General features: G+C 45.8%; 1 protein-coding gene across 1 annotated transcript in view; it reads right to left on the bottom strand.

Annotated features, from left to right (window-relative positions):
• The window catches only part of SLC4A11 (solute carrier family 4 member 11), a 92,892-nt gene that overhangs the window by 49,453 nt on the left and 20,538 nt on the right, over window positions 1–22,901 (bottom strand). Inside the window, exons 3-6 of the mRNA XM_068403116.1 lie at window positions 17,835–17,987; window positions 7,562–7,608; window positions 2,539–2,770; window positions 1,203–1,284 (exon numbers count right to left, since the gene is read on the bottom strand). Coding sequence (XP_068259217.1) covers window positions 1,203–1,284; window positions 2,539–2,770; window positions 7,562–7,608; window positions 17,835–17,987 — 514 coding nt within the window. The remainder of the gene's footprint in view (window positions 1–1,202; window positions 1,285–2,538; window positions 2,771–7,561; window positions 7,609–17,834; window positions 17,988–22,901) is intronic.

Raw genomic sequence — 22,901 nt, 5'->3', positions numbered from 1 at the left:
AGTAAAACCATTTTACTGTATGAACTAATTTTCTTCTTTGTGCAAACTGCTCTGTACATGCCTGGCATAAGAGTAGAACTGACAGAACTGAGCCCCTATATGCAGTAGTTTCCTTTTTACATAGAGGCCACATCTTTTGTAAGAGGTAAGAAATAAGGGTGTTTTTGTTGTTTGTTGGGTTTTTTTTTTCCTCTCTTGCCTCAATCATCTATTTCCAAGGCAGAATACTCTACATTTTTTTCAGCCATAAGCAGAGGGTAGGAGAAGAACTGCTAGTAGAAGGAAAACTGTTGTGACAGTTGTCCTAGCAAACTGGCTGTGAAGGCTAAAATGTGTGCACGCACTCCCCAAGCCTTTAGGCACCAATCCAACATATCCTAGTAATTTCTCTGGGAATTAACATATTTCTTGACAACTTGACTTAGAGACTGCATATGCATAAAGCAACAGACAGAAGTCAAATCACATTGCTTTGGTTGGCTTAGTGACTCAGGTAATGGCCTTCCTCTGTGAAGGGGCAGTTTGGCTCACCCAACATGCCCGAGACAATAATTTCAAAACCCAGTTTTGGTCAAGTGGAAGCTGGGGTGAAACCACCATGTCTCAAATGCCAGACAGAGTCCGTACTGTCTTAAGGGTCTGCTCCAATGTTTAACACTGTTGACAATTAATCAGTGTCTGAATTAACTGTCAGACAAAGTAATCGGTGTCTAAATAGTGTCTGAATTTCTGACTTCAATTTTCAGTTACAAAGTTTAGATGTTTTCATCAAAGGACCTAAGAAAACTTTTGGTACAAGTTCCCAGACTTTGGCAGGCAAAGCAGTCCATGAACCAGTTTGCTTGTCCCTTTCAGAAGTTCCTCTCATTAACATTTCTCAGTAATTAGCGTTTTCTGGCTCAGATTTTTTTCAGCATTCTTAGCTTGTTAACACCAGATTTCAACAGCATCCAAGAGCCTAACGCCCTGTGTATAGACTGTGGTCACCTCTGCCCAGGCTACTGCTTGCCCATTTGCAAAGAGGAGCAGCTGAACGCTGAGACTGAGATCCCACAAGCCAGGATGGATGGAGAGGCCATCACCATCTTGAGGCACGAGGCACACACAAGGGCACATTCTGAACTGCTAGTCTTCCCAGCACCAAGAAAAGTCCCAAGTTTTGAGCAGCCAGTGGATTCTGCTGCTCTAACCCAGGTACTTACATGATACAGAGCCAGGACTGCTGATACTGCACCCCTGTGACTGTCGCCGTGACCCCTTGAATTGTATCTGATAAGAGGTGAACTAGGAAAAGAAGAGAGGGAAGCATTACAGACTGTCCATGTATGGTTTGCAACCGCAAATAACATTTCCTTTCAAATGGAAGCTGAGTGCTAATACCAAGCATACTTATTTATCTGCGCAGTGGATTGATGCAAGGGTGGGAGATGACAGAGAAAGATGGAAACATTTGTCCTAATGCTTTTGAATTCTTGTCCTTAAACTATTCACAGCATGGAAAGGCAGCTGTTTTCTCCTCCCAACATCAACCTACTGCAATATTAGGTTATTAGATTAGCATTATTCAACACACACACACACAGAGGACTGGAAGAGGCATCTTCTGACTCCTCTGTCCTCTCTCCCTCTTCTTAATTACTGTTCTCAGATTATTTTATGGCACTGCTTAATTTTTCTTTATTGGCAAAAAGCCTAAATTAAAAAGATTATAAATGCAAAGCTCTAAGACAGGTAGCAAGAAGTAACCAAAGCATGAACATGCTTACTACATGCTCAGGACTTGACATATCTGTTAAACAAATTCACTCAGGCTGTGACAGTTACATTTGAGGTGCGATGTACATGTTTGTTTATTCATTCCTGTTGACTCTGAAACATCATGGGTGCCTACAGAGAAACAATGCTTAGTTAAGCTTCTTTACATCTTAGGCTAAAAGGTAGTGTTTTAGACTACACTACAACATTTGCTGATAGCATAAGGTGACACGTGAGCCAACAACGCTGGCTAGGGTTACCCTAGTTGAGTTTCTGGAGCAAAACAAAGTGCCTCTTGTCCCTTCCAGTGGGCTGGAAGTAATGTGAAAGCTCAGCCCTCCCCGACCAATTACTCATCCAAAGCAGTCAAAATTCCCCAGCCTGTGTGAATTCAGATGGAGAATCACAAGGCAAATGAGCCATTTCTGAAGAGACACCGGCAAGCATCTCTTTGCTGAAGAGCATCGGACGCTTGTCTGAGGACAAGCACACCTAATTGGTCCAAACAGACAAGACACTCCAGTGCTGTAGACTTCTTGCCCCAGAGAACACCACCATGTGTGGTGTTCATCATCTTACTGAAATAGGGGCAAGACTCAATCAAAACATAAAAACCCTGGAGACAAGAGACCTTTCAGTCTGAGTGACATGGAAAAATAAACCCTCAGCGTCACATGCAATATGCCAGTCTGGGGACCACTCAGTAGTGAGTGTTCAACACACCACCAAGGGATGACAAGTTAACAGCAACCTGCAGGCAAATGCAAATCAGAAGTTGATTACCATTCCCTTCTCGTGGGGTCCCTGAATCCGTGAATAAAGTGCTCATGATTTTTTCAAAGTTGCAGCTTGGCTCCATGTTCTCAGGATCTTCAGCAAAGTGTTTCAGCATCTCTCGAAGAACATCATCCAAGGAGGTGGCCGTTTCATCAAGGATGATGCTGGCTCTGGCCAAGAATCCATCCAGGTCTCGGTGAGCTCTGACTTCCTCCTCAAAATTCTTTAATTTCAGGTACTGTGTTAAGAAGATGATAGAGCATTAGACAGCTGTACACAATACCTAACAGCAAAAGCCTAGGAGGTGTAGTTCACAAACAGTTTCGTTGAAGTTACTGCCACCAAACCAATGATTCTGGAATCACTTTGACCGTTCAGGTCACATTGTAGAAGCAAAGAAGTTTTATGTTATATTATTAGCATAAGGCCTGCACTTTCAAGGCTTATCCTAAGACAGTCACCATAGGTGAATGCCCAGGCGCCATTTATACCCTGACACAGAACGCAGAATTAAAAAGTTTTGTTGCCTAGGATAAGGCACAGAAGTTAGCCTAAAAGCAAAAATGCTTAATGTAGCATTTAAAATCCTCTTTAGGTTTAAATAATTCAAGAAGTTTGCAGCAACATGGGAAAAGTTATTTGGAAGAAATGGACTCTAAGCTCAGCGGTTTGAAAAATTACCAATATGCACCTCAGTACAACCTAACACAGCTCTTTTCAAACTGGGAACCATTTCTACTCGATGCTCCCAGTTAGGGACCCTGAAGTGGGAGATAGCCAATGCCATCCAGCTCATTAGCTTTGACACTTCTAAATTCCTGTTGTTCCCACTCCCAAGAAAGTTTTCTTTCTTTGCGCATAAAATTTAGCTTCAAATCAATTAAAAAAAGACAGCAGAGGCTGATATGTCTCAACCCTCTGCTGCTTCCCTCTGCTATCCCAGACTTGTTGGCCTTGAGATAGAAGAAAGAGCCATGCTGTATATTACAGAACCTCAACTCCTTTCTGTATTTGTCAGCTGTGAAGATCATTAATCAAATGATCAAGCTACAAATGCATCATTCACATTTCACAGTCCTTGGAAATCCACACACAGCACTCGCAGTACTGGTCAAGAAGGACTGACAGTCCTGCCCTCTTCTTTAACAGCTTAGTACTGAGTGAGGAAATGGGAACTGCACTTTGTTATATGGATCTTCCTTCCGACTGGAAACCAGCCAGGCTTGAATTCATGATGTTGAGGACCAGATTGTCAAGATACATTTAAACCCTCAGTTCCCCTTAAGCTCAGTGAGAATCAAGCTCCGAGTTTCTTTTACAAATCTGACACCAGGTTGCCTTCACAACCAGGACCTTGGCACATTCTCCCCCAAGTTACAGGGTCACCCCAGAGCCTGGCTTATGGATCGCCTCCTCACATGTACCCTTCTCTACCTTTTCCATTTATAGCCTAGACACAGGGGAAAAAAATGCTGTCTCACTAATTACTGTAATTATCACAGCAACTATCAAGTTGTCAGTACACATCCATTGCAATTAGCGCTGTTTTACTTTGCATCAATCATTTCTTACACAGCATCCTGGAGAGGGAGGATCCTCTGCAGGATTTCAGTTCCCACCCCCCAAGGCTTTGTTACCATCTGCTGTTAGGAGAGGAGACAGTGACACAGCCACGTTACAGCTCCACCTAAAAGAGATCATCTAACTGCAAGTGGCCAAGTCAGTCTCAAATTGTCACTGGATGAGAGCAGGTTAAAACACCTATCACTGTCTGTAACACTAGTGTCCATGGGGTCAGCATATGACCAGCAGCCATCTCCCAAAGGTAACACATTTCAGCTTGTCTAGTGTGCAGAATCCAACCTAGGATGTAGGTTCAAACAGCAGAGGCCAAACAACCTAGACAGGATTTAACAAGGTGGATGGCAGAGGAGGTACCCATGGAGGTATGAGGAAGGTAAAGAGCATCAGGAGTGCCATACTGCTGAGGAGCTTTCAAAAAAGAAAGAGTGGCTTTGTGTCACTAACTTCCCCTATCCATGAGAGAAGCCACCAGAAGCAGAACAGTGGAGGAAGAAAGTTGAGGGACAGCTGAGGGACAGCAGAAATTAATGAAAGGTATTCAGAAGAGGGCTATTATCTGCCCCCATCATCTCAACCAACGCTGATCTTCCAATGAGCTCTGCATGACAGCATCATTTGCTTGTTGTGGCAGGACAGCACTGTCAGCAGCTTATTGCAAGTCCTAAGGATTCAGCTCCAGCTCTGCCACAGGCTTCAAGCAATCATAGAATCATAGAATGGTTTGGGTTGGAAGGGACCTTAAAGATCACCTAGTTCCAACCCCTGTGGCAGGGACACCTTCCTCTAGACCAGGTTGCTCCAAGCCCCATCCAACCTGGCCTTGAACACTGACAGGGAGGGGGCAGCCACAGCTTCTCTGGGCAACCTGGGCCAGTGTCTCACCACCCTCACAGTAAAGAATTTCTTCCTGATATCTCATCTCAATCTCCCCTCTTTCAGTTTAAAACCGTTCCCCCTCGTCCTGTCACTACTTGCCCTTGTAAAAAGCCCCCCTCCCACTTTCCTTGGGTAAATCATTTTCCATGCCTCAGTCCTGTTTTATTCCCCTGGTCCTCTGTAGGAAATAGGGGCAATACCCATCCTTATTATCACTCCCATAAAAGTGGGGAATATAAGCACACTAGACATCGCAAGGCAACCAGCCACCACAAAAGGATACAAATACAATTGCTCCCTGAGAAAAAGCAGAATCAAATTAGTGGAAGCACTGGTACAGCAAGACCTTGGAGACAGCTTAAACAGAACTGTTCCAGTCAGGGCTCCCAGGGGTTTCGGGAGAGATTAATGATTGCTCCTTCACAAATATTTTTAGCTAGATAGTCAAGTCACACCACGATACTTGATGCTGGAAACTTGATGCTGGAAACTGCTTAGCAAGAAACCCAAGACAGCTACCCAATAGCCATTTGAATAGCATTGAGTATCCTTGATTGCAAAGCTGCACATTGCGTTGTGGCAAGAACAGAGGCTGTTGGGCCAAAGAAGGAAGAACACATTGAAACAGCTTCCCTCGACTTCAGGCAGGTCTCTTGGCCAAAGTCGCACACTATGTCTGCACACTGTGTGCAAAAAAGAGCTCTCAACACTCAAAAAGGCTCAAAACACATCTCTGCTGGGTGGTTGCTCTGAGGATCACCTCCACTTACAGACACTCCAAGAACCTTACCAGAAGCAGTGTCCAAAGAGCACGTCGTCCTGAGTAGAGCTCTACCTGTGCTGTTGCCATGGTCACTTGGGCCAATTCCCTCAGAAATGTACCGTGATGGTGATTAAGTAGTTCAACCCATGTCAAAGAGCTTCTCCTTATTTATGCCTACCAAGTGCCATGCCAGATAGCAACTTGCCCAAGACACAGATTGCCCTTCCAGCATCCCTGAAGGGGTGCAAGAACCACAGGCTACCACCAGAGACAGAGACAGCCTAGCAGGGAAACATCTCCAGACAAAGCTTCTGACCTGACCACTTTTCTGCTATCAATTCCCCCTTCCCGGACACTTGGAGCCATCTCCTCTGTGACTCAGGTCCCAATTTCCTTTGCATTTTAAGTGCAAAACTTCCATTCATCCTCCCTGGAGGCAAAAACTGGCAATAGTCTCTTTTCTCAAGCCGTACTGAAATACGCTAGGTCTCTGGTATTTGTTGCTCAACAGCACACTAAAATGCTCAAGCATGAACTATAGGCCAGAAAAGCAGGAATCCTACAGCTCTGAAAAGGAAAAATAAAATAGAAGAGACACTTATGCGTTAGCAGTTTCCAACTGTTTCTTATCAGAGGCAGATCCTGCATTTGGGCTTAGAATTTGTACTTTAAGTGATTAAGTTCTTAAGTTACTTTCAGTCAAGCGTATACAACTCAGAGCCTTGGCTCTAGTATTAGACAAGACAAACTATTGACAAAGACACTTCTATTCCTGAGTGCAAAATAGCTTTTTTTAACTTCTATGACTTAATATCAAACAATGTTTAGTTTTTGTGTTAGTGGTAGTTTTGTTTTTGTTGTTAACTTGAGGGGAAGGTTTTTCTACTAACGCTATTTACACATTTTCCTCCCCCTACTAATTCAGATTGCCTAAAGCAAAGCAGAATTAGCTCTCTAGGCTTCTCTAAAAAGCCCCCAAGGCTTTGGTACATAGGTTTAAGAACCCAATCTTCAACAAAGCCTGCAATATTTGACTTACCAGGATCAGCAGTGCTACCTGGGTTTCATGCAGGCAGCCAGCCCCTCCAACCAGCAGACAAAGCAAGAGTCAAGACAACTTAAAGCACCATGAGCCACACCTCACAGCCCCAAAAACCAAGACTACATGTGGTATTAAATATCAGCCTATTTCCTCTCTGCATACTTTCTGTGTATTTGCATAGTCAGAGGTTGTAGTAATACAGCCTACATGAGGCTTTTTTTTTGCATTTCCACCTTATCATTATTGAATTATGGTCTCAAGAGCAAGTGTAAACTAAGCGTTGTTTCCCAGTCGTCCCCCTAGACTGTGTGTTTCCAGGGAATTCATTCTTGCTGAACCTCGTGAAGGCAGATCTGATTAGCTGGAATAAACAGGAAACCAAATCACAGCAGCGTCTATTGGGTGTTTCTGCTTTCGGCTCGAGAGGAGCTCAGCAGCCTGAATCTCTACGGTGTATATGCTTGGATTCCTTTGCGGGCAGCTGCAGAAGAGAAAGTGATGAATTAACATGTCAAGGAATTGTCTGGGGCAAAAAGCAGCAGAACAATCAGAATTACAGAGAAATTGTTTGGAGAATGACCAGCACACAGCTTTTTAGGTTTAAAGAAAGACAGAGGAATTCAGGGAAAGAGACATTAATATGCCTTCTGTTTTGGCCAGTAAAAACCACCTCCCCACCCCCAGGGAGTGTTTCAAGATCCTTTTCTCTGCTTCTAGATGATGAAAAAAAAATCATAAATTGGTCACACAACCTTCCTACTTACCTTCCTTGATGTGTGCAGTAACACGCAGCCAGCACTTTCATTTTCAGCTGGAAAGGGGAAAAGAATAAAATCAAATCAGAAAAAAGTTACTATCACTTGTACCTGACAGGCAGCATGAACCATGCAGAGGGCTCAGAACAAGGTGAAGTAGCATCCCCTTGGCAGAGGATCATCTCTACAGACAAACAGAGATTCCATTTTTACAACATTTCCCATTTTAGAAGTGTAAACCAAGTGTAGAAGCAGCCTTTGGCATTGTCTGGTCAGTTGGGGTTTGCGTCTTGCAGGTTTTTTTTGTTTCTTCAGATTCCCTATGTATTTTTACTCTTCACTTCTCCCCCCACCTCCCAAAAAAATTTAACTCCTAATCCTTTAGGTAATCATTTAATCCAATGCATCGTTGTTTGATAGATTGAGGTTAAGATTGCATGAGTCACTTGTTTGGAAACCATTCTTGTCCTCGTTGAAGAGTCAACAATGACACCCAGGCACTTCCAAGGGAGCGGACTGTGAGGGATCACACGCAGCAACTCGAAGATGAGCACGTTTATGTCCTATCAACTCATCACACTGCCTCCATAAATCTAAGCCTAAAGCAACAGAGCTCTTGGGGGAAAAAAATGGTTGTTTAGAGACTATTAAACGTCACTTAATGTGTAGCCAAGTTACAAGGATGGGGGTACCCGGAAAGTTCCCAGTTCAAGCTTCCAAGCACCAACATTAACATTTCCTTAGGGTATCTATGAAGCAATTTTTTAGGTATAAGCTAAAAAACATAAATAAAACCAGTCTTTGCCATAAGCCCAGTCTTGCAGCTTCTCTGTAGCATCACTAGCACCACCAGTACTGTCAGTGCATCCTTCTCCTTCAAAGTCCTCATCTTCACACTCTCCAAAAAAACCCACAAGACTGACCCGCTACCAAAATTATACATGAAACACATGAACAGTTTTCATTCAAATAAGTATAGTGACAGCATGGAAAAAACCCACTGAAGACCAAAAACCTCTCCAGAGGCCAAGCTGTGGAAAAGTACAGAGATGTAACACAGCGTTACAGCTATTCAGATAAGGTCTTTGCTTCTTTTCCAGATTTGGACTTCAGATCCTAACCTATAAGAACTGCTGCAATCCCATTTCACACGCTGACCACACACAAAGGCACCTTCAAGCCCAGCCCTGCTACTGGCCAAAAAATAAGTTGACTGAGGATGAAATTCAGCTGCGTGCACCTAAAAACACCAGAACTCCAAAACTAGTAATGATTTTGTGTACAGAGAAAGCTGCTTTAAGCAAAAGCATCTCTGATCAAACAGGAATCCAAGTCATGCCAACGGCAGGGTTAAAACTCTGCAACTCAAACTGGGAGCACAGTAGACTGCAATAGAGAATAGGGAAAGGATTGCCTTCATCTCCCACTAAACAAAAGATGGTTCAGAGGCTTTGGTTACATCACCCAACTTCTCCCAAAATTCACTTGGATGCTGTACATGTGATTAAAAGCATCACTTACTAGACAAGCCTGCTGGTGCAATGGTCCCAATTATTGCTGGTTTTGACACATCTTTTGGAAAACACAAGATGTTTCATCTCAAAAATGCCATTTATTATTAAAAAGCAAGCACCCAAATAAACCAGAAACATCAAGCGTTTTCCTCAGGCTCTTCCATTTGTAGTTCTCCAGTGCTCAGTTACTCAACTTACAGCCTAATTACACATGCAAAAGTATGCTGGAAGATTTGGAAGCCATAAATATTCATTGAGGAGAAAACATGTTTTGGTTTTTCAGCTCTTGCAAGAAATAGTTCTAGAGAGACAAAAAAATACCCACAACCCTGAACAATAGCGAGCACATGCTAAAAAGAGCTATCTGCATATCTGCAGTCTGTCCTTATGGATGCATGCAAACGCAACAGAAGTTCATGTTCTTTTATCATGCAGCAACTCTTGGTTCCTCTTATCTGTTTCAAGCACATATCAATCTTCTCCGCTGACAGCTCTCTCGGGTACTCATCTCGGATGAGCGCCGAGTGCTGCTTTATCAACACAAGCAAAACCATCTAATTACATCTGTTGGACCAGAGTCTTTCAAACTTCTCAAAAGAGCTGTTCTGGGTATGGAGGTGATGCTTTGGAAGGCTCAGAGCCTCATTCATCATTTCATCCAAGCAATATGCCACTCAGACTTGACCCAGGGAAAGGAGACACACAGATATGGCCATCCCAATTCTGGGCTGTTTAAAAGGCCCACTAGAGTGCCATTACTAAGGGATAATAGCAAATCCACTGGAACACAAAAAAAGGAGGAAAAAATACACAGACTTCCCAAGTGCTCTTCTGCCTGACGTATGAACCACCCATTTACGTACTGTGGGTGAACCCATTAGGCAATGTGGGATAAAACCCTGCATGAGGTTGCCCATGACACATCCATCAGGAGATAGCTTGGCTAAAGCCCAATACCAGCCACCATCAGCCTGCCACCCATTTTCTCCTCCTTCATGGCACTATCCCCCCTTCCCTCCAGTTACAGAGGAGCTGGAAAGATGCAACACTCTTGACCCTTACATCCCCATGGAGGAGCCCTTCATGGGGACAAAACAGATATAGAAAATTATGGATTCATCCTCTACTGACAAGAAGAAAGAAACTACCCATCAATCATCCATTATGTCTCACTACCAGGAGTAATAACTAGATTTCATACCTGAATGTCAGGATTAAGTATACTTAAACAGATAGAAGAGGTCAGGTTCATCTAAAATTTTCATTTCTATTTTTGTGGTCCCCCTTGCTGGACAAAGCAGGCCACAAAAGTTTACTTTAGGCAAGCCAGCCAGCTACGGGCATTATTGTCTCTGTCCTCACAGAGTTAAAGGAGAGCTGCCAGGGGTGGCCGACCTTATCTGTTAGGCTGTGCTCCAGGTCCTGCCCAGGGGAAAAACCAAAAAGTCAGCAACGTATCTCTGACATCCCCTGGCAGCCACATCAAGGCAACACGCATATCCCGAACTCCTAGGACGCGCGCACACAAGCACGCAGCATTACCGAACACGCTACAAGCGACTTGCTGGGAGTTCACTTCAATTTTAGCAAGTGATGAATTACCAACATCAGACTTGCACTTGTGGCCTTGTGGCGGCACATGCAGAGCCCTGCCAGGGCACTACGGCATGTCTCCATATTTTATTTCCCACCATTTGCAGAAGAACAGGACCAGCCCAGTTTCTTGACATGAACAAGGAGATTTAATACTTGGAAGCAAGAAATGCAGCAGGAAATTTATTTGCTATATTCCAAAGTGGTTTCATGCCAGCTGCCCTTCACATAACACCCCTGATAGCTACCTGGAGAAACAAAATCCCCTACTTGCTTTCCATCTGCCCCCCATTTAGATAATGACATCTTCTATGCAAAGGCAGCCCTGAAAACAAACCATGAAAGTCATGTGCCGAAGTTTAAGACTTTTCACCTTTAGCCTTACAAAAAAAAATATCTCCTTTCACTTAAGATCCCCTCCCTTGTACAGGTCCCCAGTTCTGCCCTTAACACCTGAGAAGACACCAAAGTCTTTGTAGTGAAGAAGCTCTGCAATGGATGTCTGCAGCATCTTAAGACTAGAAATTCAACAGCAGGAACTTTTTGGCTGTGCAGGTGTCAGTGCACACTACTTCATATTACATGCACTCCCCAGAACATCTGCATGGTGAATAGGCTAATAAATCAGAGCAGAATACTACCTTAGCACTTCCATGATTTTCTCAGAAAAATATCAGGGATCTGGCATAAGGTTTAAGGTTTGAATTGTTGAGTTTTAATTATTTAAAAAAAAGCTATTTTATCTGAGTATTGGTGATTTCTTCAGGGGTCTGAGCAAATCTAAGCCTCAATCACTTGTGTTGAGCCACATTATAAGCATAAAAAACTGTTACACTTTTAGAATCTGTTGCCTTAAAAAAATTAAATAAGAATACATCAGCACATGTCACAAGAGGAGCTTGTTAGCAGCAGTGGAGATACCTCTAACGCTTCACTGGCAGAGAGGGATTGCACAAGCAGGATCTCAAGAGGATCCTTGGCTTTGCTGTCCTGCTGCAGCTGGACTCATCCCCAGAGTTCAGTAATTCTGGGTATTATTAAATAACCACACCTCAACTATCCCACTTTCCCACGATGGAGTGGTAGGCTGAGCTGCAGCAGAAAGCCTAGAATCAGCTGGGTTCATCCCTCTTAAACCAACAGCCAGGTTAAAGGCAGGTGGGAATAAGCAACTAGCTGCAAGTTTCTGGAGCAGGCTGGAAAGGAGCAGGCAGGGTGGGGAGGAAAACCTCACCTGAATAACGCTCAGCACAGACATCACAACGGATGAGCAGGTGAAGAGCTATTGCCTTGCGCTCCTCTCTGACCATTGCAGAGGAATTGGGAAGAGAGGTGGACAGCTCAGACTGACCAGAGCTCTGGTACAGAGCCAGGGACAAGATAAGGGTGCTGAGCGCTGTATCATTTGTCACACCCCCCAACTCCTCAGACATGCGCGCACCACAAAAGCAATTTTTTTTCTTTTTTTAAAGAAAGAGCTGCAACAGGTTTTGTAATTAAGTTTGCAGCAGAGCAAAAAGGGTTTGTTTTTGTTTTTGTTTTTTTTCCCCATGTGAATTGGAAGAACGGGGCACTCAAAATCCCAGGGGAAGCTGCCCCAAAGTAAACTCGAGGTGAAACACCTAACAAGGAGCACACAGCCTTCGTGTAGAACCACCCACCCCCTCCCCGCACCTCCTTTGGCTTCGTAAGCACCGCTTTGAAAACACCCTCATCAGGAAATTCGGAGGGAGGCCATCTCCTCCGTCCACGACAATTGATGTATCCACTTTCCATTAGAGTATAGGAAGCTTCGGGAGCCCAACATCCCAGGCTGACATCAAACTGCTAAAACAGGAGTTATCAGATGGAACGCGTGGGTCAGCATTGTGCCTCGAGACATAAAAAGGACCTTGGTATTAATGTGAGGAAATGTGACTATTGTGTGCAGAATGATACCCATTCAGGCCCAGACCACTTGTCTCTGGACGCTACTCTCTCTGGAATATCCTTGGCGCCAGCATCTAGCATTTCTCCTCGTCCCCTTAAAGAAAAAAAGTCATCTCGGCAGAGGCTGGGCCATGAGTTAGAGCACTGGGCTTTGCTGGGAGCAGCAGCGGCGGCGGGTGTGCACGTGCGTGCTGCTGGAGCGGATTACAGGAAACTGTTGATTCTCCGTATCTAGGAATGATCAATTGTCCAGAGGGTGGAACAGGCTTTAATTTCTCATGAAGCGTAAATCGTGTTCCGTTATTTCCCCACACACACCCTGACAAAGCCACATCCTGCTTTCCGATTGGCTTTTTGCTGCCATCAGGATTTTGCCTTCTGCCCCCCAAAAAACTGCTTCAGGCACCTCTCTGCTGCTAAAACCACCAGTATGATCATCAGCTGCAAGTGACAATACATACTGCAAAAAATTGAGCAGCTACAGCTCCACAAATCCCTATAAACTGTCCCCAAGTTTAGGAAAAAGTCCTGTGCAAACCCACCTATTGCAATCTGGGGAAAGGAAAGGTGAATTGTTTTAAAACCCCAAGCTGCAAAAATGAGGTCCAAAGAATTGTTTTAAAACCCCAAACTGCAAGAGCAAGGTCCAAACGATGAAAATATTTGCCTGGCTGATTTAAGGGAGCTGTCGAGCAGATAAGAACACTGTGACCAACGGCGAGGCTGTGGCCCCACGCACTTCACAGACCCACTGCAACAAGTGAGGCTTGCATTGGCTTGTCCACCTACCTGAAGGCTCAACCTAAACCTAACTGCTGTATTCATTTGCAGGGATTTATTTCCAAGCGTGCTGCTGCATATAACCAGCAAGTGGTTGAATCCCCTAGTCTGATGGTTCTGCAACAGGCTGAAGGGATGCAGGTATGTACACCTGCAGCCCAGGCTCCAGAGGGATTTATGGAAAAGCCCATGTATAAAATACAAAGACAGTCAAATTCCCATCCAGATAGCACTAAGACAGAACAGTTAATACATTTCTAGCTAGGTGAGAGACTAGGAAAGCAGTTGTAAAGCCATGTGAGAGCCCGCAAGCCACTAGACAGCTAACCTGGTAGCAATGAAATAAGCAGGGCGTGTACCACACTGGTCTGGAGAAGAAAGAGGTCCTCCCAACTGCACACCAAACTCACTGTTGCTCCTCATCCTCTCTGGCACAAATTCCCAGGGAATAGAGCATCAAGCTGGATTTTCCACCTGCAGCACAGGAGAGGTAACGTCACTGCTCCTGTGGTGTGGGCTCACTCTCTGACAACAGGCAAGGGTCTCAGGGAAAAGGGACTTCATTTGGGACAGGGATGCAGTACTGACTCCTGAAGAACTACATGCAGCAGGGCACAGACCTAACATTTTACTTGTACACATTTATTGTGACTTCAGAACAAATCTCACTCTCCAAAAACCATCCTGATCTTCCCCCAAAAATGCAGATCCCAGGTCCAAAAGCATCCAGCTTCAGATAAAGACCCACCTTCATCTTGGGGCTACTAACATTTGCTGAAAACAGAAGTCTTGCCACCAAAATCTAAGCTGGAAGGATGAGAGGCAGAAGAGAATAAAAAAGCTTTTCATTAGCTACTGCAAGGAAGCAATAAAACACCCAGGAGAAAGGACCCAAGTGTCAACACTGAGAAGCATTTTAGCGCCCTAGGCATCTGCACTGATTTGGGCTCAGTATTGCATGCAACAGCAGCCAATATTAATTAAAAATGAGACAGCCCATATCTTAAATCCTAGATTTCTTCAAGCTATCGTTTTCTATACACATCTGCACACACAGCCCAGCATTTTATGACAATGGTTAATTGCCGGAGTTATATGGGCTGTGCTACGTTGTGTTGGCTCAACGTTTAATTCCACACAGCAATCTCTTTAAAACAGAATTATAGTAAAGTGCATCCAATTATGCTCATAGCAAGCTGTACATCCATCATACAGAGATTAACAGCTCGACAGGATGACGGCAGAGCTGTCACCACATCTGTAATTGCACTTACGTTGCCTGCCAGCACCCAGACACCGGGGTACCAACTCATCCCCTCCCCAGATGGGATTTTTGGATCTTTTGGCCCCACACTAAGGTGGGCAGCAATCTCACAGCAGCTTGCCAGAAAAGGTCTCCAGCAGGACAGAATTTGGACACCACGTTCAGCCAAGAGACCAAACTGTGACAACCAGAACACGCACAGAGATATCACAGAGCAGCTATTTATCTTATTTCAAGTCATCTTAGAGGTTTTTCCTGCTGGAAATTGAGCAAATGTGCTTTATGCAGCAAGAGAATCTGACACTAGGGAGCAAATCAACACAGGCAGCACTGGAGAGCCCCCTTTGCAGAAGATGGCCCACGGTCAGTCCCTCTCTGGCCAGGCAGCAACTGCCCAAGCCCCAGTTGCGATGGGTTGCATGACACAAGAGGGCAATATCGAGCCCTCTCGCACAAGTAAACCTTTCAGCTCAAAGGTTTCACCCAGCTTGGAGAAAGCAAGAAAATGAGATGGGAGACAGAAAGATGTCATTCCCACACTTGCTTTTCCACTGTGTTTAAAGAGCACCAGAGGGTCTTGTAGGATCCTGGTGCACTAGCTCCCCTTGGGGGTTGGAAATGAGTGGGGTTTTTTTTCCTTTTTCAGCTTGTCTTGCCAGAGATGAGCACTGCAAGTGCTTAGTTCCACAGTTTTGATGCTGGAATGCAAAGCTCGAATATAAAACAAAACACCCAGAGAGCATCAGCAATGCAAGGGCATTTCTGAGAAGTGTCCTCTTGCAGAGCTGAACGAGGAACAGTACAGTCCCACGCATACCTCGGCCATGACATAGTTAAACCTCATTTCAGGAAAGAGCTTAGGGAAGCTTGGGAAGAGGGTATTTTTTTCAGCAGTTTAGGCTACTTTCATTAAAAGAGCTTAAGGGGCTCATCTCAGCCACATTCAACCACCTGAGAAGGCAGCTTTCCAGGAAAAATCGGCTATGCCCTCTGCAGCCAGAGACTTAGTATGTATAAAATCTAATGCCTGGTAGAGAAGAACCTGGATTTTAGCTACCTAGACTACTTTGATATTGTCACGTTATAAAAAAAAAAAAAGAAAAAATAAATTACACTTCAAACCTGCCCTTATTGAGAGCCTGGACTTCTGTTCTGCCTGAAGCCTATGTTTAAAACCTCCATTCTTGAATTTAGGAAGGGGACTCCAGCACATGAGAAGTTCATTTTTTCCTTAAAAATCCTAAGCATCTCAGCTGAAGGAAAAGGATACAACTAATACCACCATCACAAACATCAGTGCTTGAGGGAAATAAGGAAGCCTTTTTTGTCCTGTTTTGAATGGAAGGGAAAACACTTACAAAAAGCCCAGGAGGACACACAAGGAAAGTCAGCTCCTTCAGACACAGAAGAATCCACAGCACTTGCATTCCTCTTCCCTAAACAATGCACCCCACGGCATTAAGCCCAGACTTGTCATAGCAGAGTACAGTTCCCCTTGAATCTTTCAATTAAGATGGCATTTGTAAAATTGTAGGCTTGAAAATTGCTAGATATTATTCCTAAATTAAAGTCACCGCTCCAATTCAAAAAGTAGACTTCAAGATAGTCAAGTAGAGGTCTGGGCCATGCCTATTCTGCACCACCATTTCCAATAATTGCTCACTATAGATCATTTGGGATTTGCTTGTAAGCTAAAAATAACTTTGAGCAAATTTGAAGGACTCTCCGATACTGTGACACCAAGTATAATCCAGAGCCCTCGCGTTTAATCTCCAAAATAGCGCCCACACCAGCAGGCTCCAGGCTGCCTCCACCTGCTGAGATGAAACCCAGGCTGCTGCCGTGTCCCAGAGGCTGTGTTTTCCTAGGCACATACCACTAAAGCCAGGTTTGCTAGCCCTCCACTTTCACCATTTAGCATGTGCACTACAGAGGAGGTTAAAATGGTGTGCTAGAGGCAAAAGCAACCTCTAGAGCAATCCAGGGATTTTATTCCTCGAGAGCAAGCATTTTAGATACCCTCACAATTTGTGTGAACTAGGCTGTTTGGAAATCCCTCCATCTTGCTGCCCAGGTTGGGCAAAGTTTCTGAAGGATGCTGCCTGGCAAGCAGTACACAAAGAGCACATTTTTGGGCAACACATCCATCTGCAACATGACTGCACAACCACCTCCTTTGTGGCCACTTGGCCCATACCAGCCAAGCCACCAAAGGTGATGCCATGGCTCCCCAAGGGTAGAAGCCCCAGGGCTGCGTTTCACTGTTGGGTTCACCTCCCACCACCACACTTCACTGCAGGCACCACCGCCAGCAAATGCCATCCTCCTTCCCTGCATGAAACTGCCTTGTAGCAGGCACAGATCCCACTAAAGCATATTTGGGGGAGCTTGGCACTTGGGTCCTCACCTGGAAATGGTAGTTTGTGTTTATAAACAGAGCATGACAAAACATCACACCTGTGGACATAGCTGTGTGCTGCAAGGGCCTTACCTCCATCAGACATGTCCAACAGGCTGGTTTTCTCCTCATTTTTGCTATCTGCCTCAACACAGCAGGTGTAGGGATTGCTTGCCTCTAGCCAGGATGATTAAACCCAAAAGGCACGTGTCCAACCCAAAAGTCCATCTATGCTCTTTCTTTTCTCTTCCCGGCTGCTGTGGAGAGCAGTGACTGACCCAGGTGATCCACAGCTCTGACTCACCTCCAGCATTTCAATTAAAACGTGATCAAAAAAACTTCCAAAAACCTTGTGAAGTCCCAGAGCCACGTTTGAGTTATCTACAGAGACCACACACACCAAAAATCCTGATTTCTCCCTAGAAATCACGCTCCTGCAGTGATCAGGCTACAGCAGCGAGAGCAACAGCAAGGCCCCAGGCCCCAAAGTCAAAGTCTTGCTTTAAAAAAGGAAGGAAAAAGCAGTCAGGATGCTTCATATGCTTCCCCATCCCTGGAAACATTCAAGGTCAGGTTGGATGGGGCTCTGAGGAACCTGATCTAGTTGGAGATGTCCCTGCTTACTGTGGGGGGGTTGGACTAGATGGCCTTTAGAGGTCCCTTCCCACCCAAACTATTCTATGACTCTATATGGATGGCTGAACAGCCACTCATCAGTCAGACTTTTATTGGGTTTTCCAAAAAAAAATCACTCCAAAATTTCACAGTAAGGAGCCCCGTTTTGGGGGGAGGGGTGGCACTCACCAGTGGCGTTGGGCGGCACCTCCAGGTTGACGTTGACGAAGAAGCGGATACTGTCCCCCGAGACGATGGAGGAGTTCACGGCATCGAAGAGTTCCTCGCCCCCCGTCTCCTCCTTGGCCTCGCAGCCATCGTCCGTGTCGCACTTGAGGTACCCTGCCAACGACACGGGGAGGGCGGTTAGCGTGGCTGCGCCGGGGCCTGGAGCCACCGGCCTGCAGGCGTACCCACCGGCCATGGCTGCTGAGGCCTGGTCAGCACCCGGGGCCTCGCACGGGGCTTCTCTTATGCCCTTGTCTGGTGAGGGCTGAAAATCACAAGCAATCTGCTCCAGCACATCCCGGGCTGGCTTCAGGTGTGTCTGAAGGGCTGATCCGGAGCCCGGCTGGGCAACAGCACGGGCCTCGCACACTGGCCTGCTCGCCAAGTCAATGGTGCAGGCAGCAAAACCACAGGGATACACCTCGCTCCCCTCAGATCAAAAAAAAAAACAGGATGAAAACTCGGACTGGAAGCCATAAAAAACACCAAGCAGCGACCCAGAAGTGCTGCGCCACAGCCCCAGCCTACCCTAAACCCAACGCACTCATCAGCTCAAGTCACCAGCAGCACAGCCGGTTCACTTGTGATTCAGGAATTTGAAACTGAGGGGGGAAGAAAAAAAAGAAAAAATGAGGTTTCCAAGGAGACACCTGATACAGACAGACCGACCCACAGCTCCCCACGAGGCAGAGGAGCAGGTCACAGGAGGCAGCAGCACCGAGAAAGCGAGACAAGTCTCTTAATTACAGCGGACAACTCCTTAGCCTTTCGCAACAGTTGTAATTAGAGTTTAACCTAGCCTCATTCAACAGCAAGCTGGTTCACTGCAACATTTTATTACGAAGCAGCTGGAGGACTCTTGTGGCATGCTCGTGTATCATGTGTAATTAGTAGAATTAGGGACATTATAGAATGTCAATTTTTACATTACCAGGATTATTCAGCAGCTTCTACCCATCTTCTGACAAGTCTTTTATGCCTAATTTGAAGCAGGAGGGATATATTTCATTAGCTTGCTTTAGGCACTACAGCAAAATGAAAAGGATGAGCTTCAAGGCAGAGGCTTGAATGGAAACTAAAATATTGATGACTTTTTTTAAAGCCTCGTATAAGCAAACGTAGAGGCAGCAGCAGCTGAAAGCAGCACACGTGGTCTCGGAGGGATCTCGAGCAGACAGTTCACCACCACAAAAAACAAGCCCCAAGCAGGGAGGCCACAAACAGGAACTCGGCAAGGCAGGACAGGGGCTGCAGCCCTTCCTGCCATAGGCAACGCGCCGGCAGGCACTCGGCATCTCCCCAGGAGGGCTCGGATGGTGCCAGGGGTTCAAGCCTTCAGGTAACTTCTGAGCTACTTCTCTGAGGCACAGGAAACCCGACAAAACCTCAGATTAATCCCGCTCCCAATCTCTGCCTCCTTCATCTACCTGCCTTATAGAAATAAATGTGAATCAGTCCTATCAGAACTACTCTGAAGGCTTCAAAAAAAGCATCCAGGTTGCTGCTGTCCCCATCCAGCCTGCCAAATGGCAAAACACACCAAGGGTGCCATCCTCTGCTGGTGGAGCTTAGGCAGCTCTTTCCATCCCTGCACGATGGAAACTTGTCCAAAACAGCCAGAAAGAAGCGAGTTGAGGAGAGCATAAGAAACACCTGAACACAGTACCTGAAGTACCACAGCACTGTGGGCACGACCAGGTATGAAACATCTACAATGAGCTGGCAGATTACTGGGGCTGAGGGGCAGCCTGTGTCCTGGAGGGATGGACAACAGCCAGGCAGGCTGCCTGCTGGCATCAGAAGTACTATGAATGCCCATGCAAGTATCTCAATGCCAAACAAAGTGCCAAGCTTGGGGTTTGGTTCCTCTGAAATGCACAATGGACACCATAACCTTTCCTCAGCAAAGCAGAGCACCCACCAGTGCCGACAGCCCCCCTGGTGCCAGGAAAGCTTGGGCAGCCCTGTAAAACAAAAATCAGCCTGGGGCAGGCTCAAATCCACAGTCCTGGCTTTTCCATCTCAGTCACATCCAGGATGGGGGCAAGATGGTTTGAGCACACAGCTCAGAGAACATGGTTGAGTTCTTCCCCACTGCCTTAATGCAATTAAGACACAGGTGGGTAAAAGCCAAGCAAGGAAGACTATTTATTCACTTCCCAAGTCCACTGAAACTGGCTCAATAGAAGCACAGCAGCAATGTGCCCTGAAAGCAGAGAGGGCTGGAGACAGGGGAGAATCAGCACAGGAGCTGGAAGAAGGGCAAGGGTGGAGTAAGATCAGAGGGTTGGGCAGAGGTCAGTGAGGACTCTGGCAAGGGAAGCATCCTCTGTTCCTCCCTCTTTAGGGGAGGAAAGAGCAGAACAAAAGGCAGCCGAGCCTCACGTCCCTTGGGCAAGGGACGGACAAAACAGCTTGCAAATAATCCCAAACCTGGGCTGTACAGGAACTGCACTCTGGGGCAGGTGTCTTTGTCACTAAACCACCTCAAGGCTTCAAACAACTCCTGGCTTTGAATCCTTCAGCATACTACTCTGCCAGGCATTTTAAAACACAAGCAACTTAATGCCTGTCAAATGCAGGGTCACCTCAAGAGGAGAAGATGAGCTGCGTGCACAGCAGATGCACCTTCCCTTCCCTCTGAGCACAGCTCAATAGCTGCCTCCAGCCCTGGCAGCTGTTTTCCACCCATTGCCCGATGATCGTCGAGCGCCACCTCTGCTGCTTGAAGGGCAGCAGATGCCACAAGCGACAGCAGCAGCTGTTCAGCTCCTCTGAAAGTTTGACTGGTGTTTTGCAGAAGTTCAGAGCAGAATCTGATGTGGCCGTTGCATAATTTGTGTAAATATCAACCAGGTTTCCATGTGGAAGCAGTCTCAGGAACACTTTATAGCCTGTGCTATGAGCTTCAGGAAGGTGGTAAGGGGTTAGACACCTTTGCATACTGCCTCAAATTGGCCGTGGAAGAGCTTAAGATCTCCAAAATAGTGTCCCCTGCCATCTCTATCACTTCATATGAAGGCAGCATTTGCTGAAGTGCCATGAGCTACATGACAGGGTGAGTCAGACGTCTGAGCACAGGAAGTGCCACTTCAGCCTGAAATATGGTCTAAAAGCACCAGAGAAAATAGGTTTTGCTGAGCCGGAGGCCAGAGCTGGGAACGGAGTTAAGGTTGGCTGAGAAGATCCGAGCAGACTTGAAGAACATCCTGTGGTCAGGATGATTTCCCCCTCAGTCCACCTTGCAGGACTCATCTCATAGCAAAGAGAAGTGGAAAAGCAGGAAAGGTGCACAAGGCCAAGGACAGCAGGCACCATCCTTTGGTGCTGCAGGAACAAAACCAACTATTCACCCTGTGCAACCATAAGTAGCAGGTGCTTTAGTCTTCCTGTACCTCAGCCCATCCTATCCAACACAAAAATAAGCCATTGCACCACTTTATGGAGGTGCTGGGAAGAACAAAAAAAAAAAAAGAAACCAACAATTTCTGTAGCCATTCCCCTCTAAAGCATCACCCCTTCCCATGTAACTCATGCCTGGCCCAGGCCTGCCTTGCACTAATATCTCAATATCCATCCCCAGCCTTCTCTCCTTACTCTCATCACCTTCTCAGATCCACTTCACCTCCCTGGTCCTGCTGCTATCAACCCTCTCAACTCTGACAAGGTGTTTGCCCTGCAGCTATTCTTCTTTTCAGCTGAGTTTTAAGAGCCCAGCACTGTGTCAGGAAGAGAAGTGAACTGAGCTGCAGCCATCAGAGGCGGCATTACCTCTCCCTCTGCTGCCTTAGTGGCAGCTGGGGTAATAAAATCAGCAGAGTAGCAGTTAGCAGGAAGCATAACTTCAGCCATATCATACATGTTCCCTAGAAAAGCTTAATTGCTCCGTGGGAGCAGCACTCACAACCCAGGGGCTGCAGACTTCTCCAAGAAAGCTGAAATCTTAATCATCAGACTCAGTTTCCTGGGAGAAAAGCACCTCTATTACTAACAATATCATCTCACATCCCAGGTTATGAGACTTTTGCCAGACACAGACCCAGCATAACGTCTCGGTGTGCCTCAGAGGCAAAGCCAATCACGGTATTGTAATCAACATCTGCAAGCACACACACTAACCAGGAGGTGAGGAGTACAAGTGCCTTTGTCCACGCTTTGCTGCAGACTCTGTGTAGCACAGCACACCAAAGCATCTAAGAAAGAGGTTTTGGGGGGAGATTGGGCATTTTTCCTTTTGGCATTACCCACGTTGCACAGTTTGGGGCATATGCATGCTACACAGATTTTTTTTCTTTAGTCAGATATATTGCTGCTACTGTTTTAGCAAGAGTTACATGGATGAGATAAGGTACATATCCACGTAGCTAGATGAGCAGGGCAAAATAGGAAAGCTAAGATCAAAGCTTGTCAAAAGTTATCAACCTCTGCCAAGTCTCTGCAAAAAAAAAAACAACCCACTGGCTTTATTTCTGAAGGACCACGTATGTTACGTTAACACTCTGAAAGCAGTTTTCTGGAAACTATTGATTTTATCCTCAGCTTCCAAGGTGGTCTACACTACAAGTCTGGAAAAGTGTTCTCACTGAGAGCACCTGTTTGCACAGCAATGCTTATTCCCTCAGCCAAATCCAAGCCCCCGCTTCCAGAATTCATGGGGTGGCATCTGCTCTTCAGAAGTGGCAGTTGCCCCCTCCCATAAAATCTCTTCAAAAAGCCCAAAAGCTAAAGTTACATTAAAAGAGTTTTTTTGAGCTCTTATGACTGGCAAGCCAACACTATCAGCTAAGCCACGCTAAAAGCCATCTCTGATTTCTCAAACGAGTTTTTAGGCACAGAAGGCAGTAAATTTTGCCCAGGGAGGTGGTGGAGTCACCGTCCCTGGATGTGTTTAAGAAAAGACTGGACGTGGCACTTAGTCTAGTTGACATGGTGGTGTCAGGGCAATGGTTGGACTCAATGATCCCAGAGGTCTCTTCCAACCTGGTTGATTCTGTGATTCTGTAAATTGCAGGACGGTCCTTTTTACTG

The sequence above is a fragment of the Nyctibius grandis genome, chromosome 6 (genome assembly GCF_013368605.1).
Source record: "Nyctibius grandis isolate bNycGra1 chromosome 6, bNycGra1.pri, whole genome shotgun sequence".
Classification (NCBI taxonomy): Eukaryota; Metazoa; Chordata; class Aves; order Nyctibiiformes; family Nyctibiidae; genus Nyctibius; species Nyctibius grandis.
Note: the sequence above shows the minus strand (reverse complement) of the source record. Positions and strands in the feature narration are given on the sequence as shown.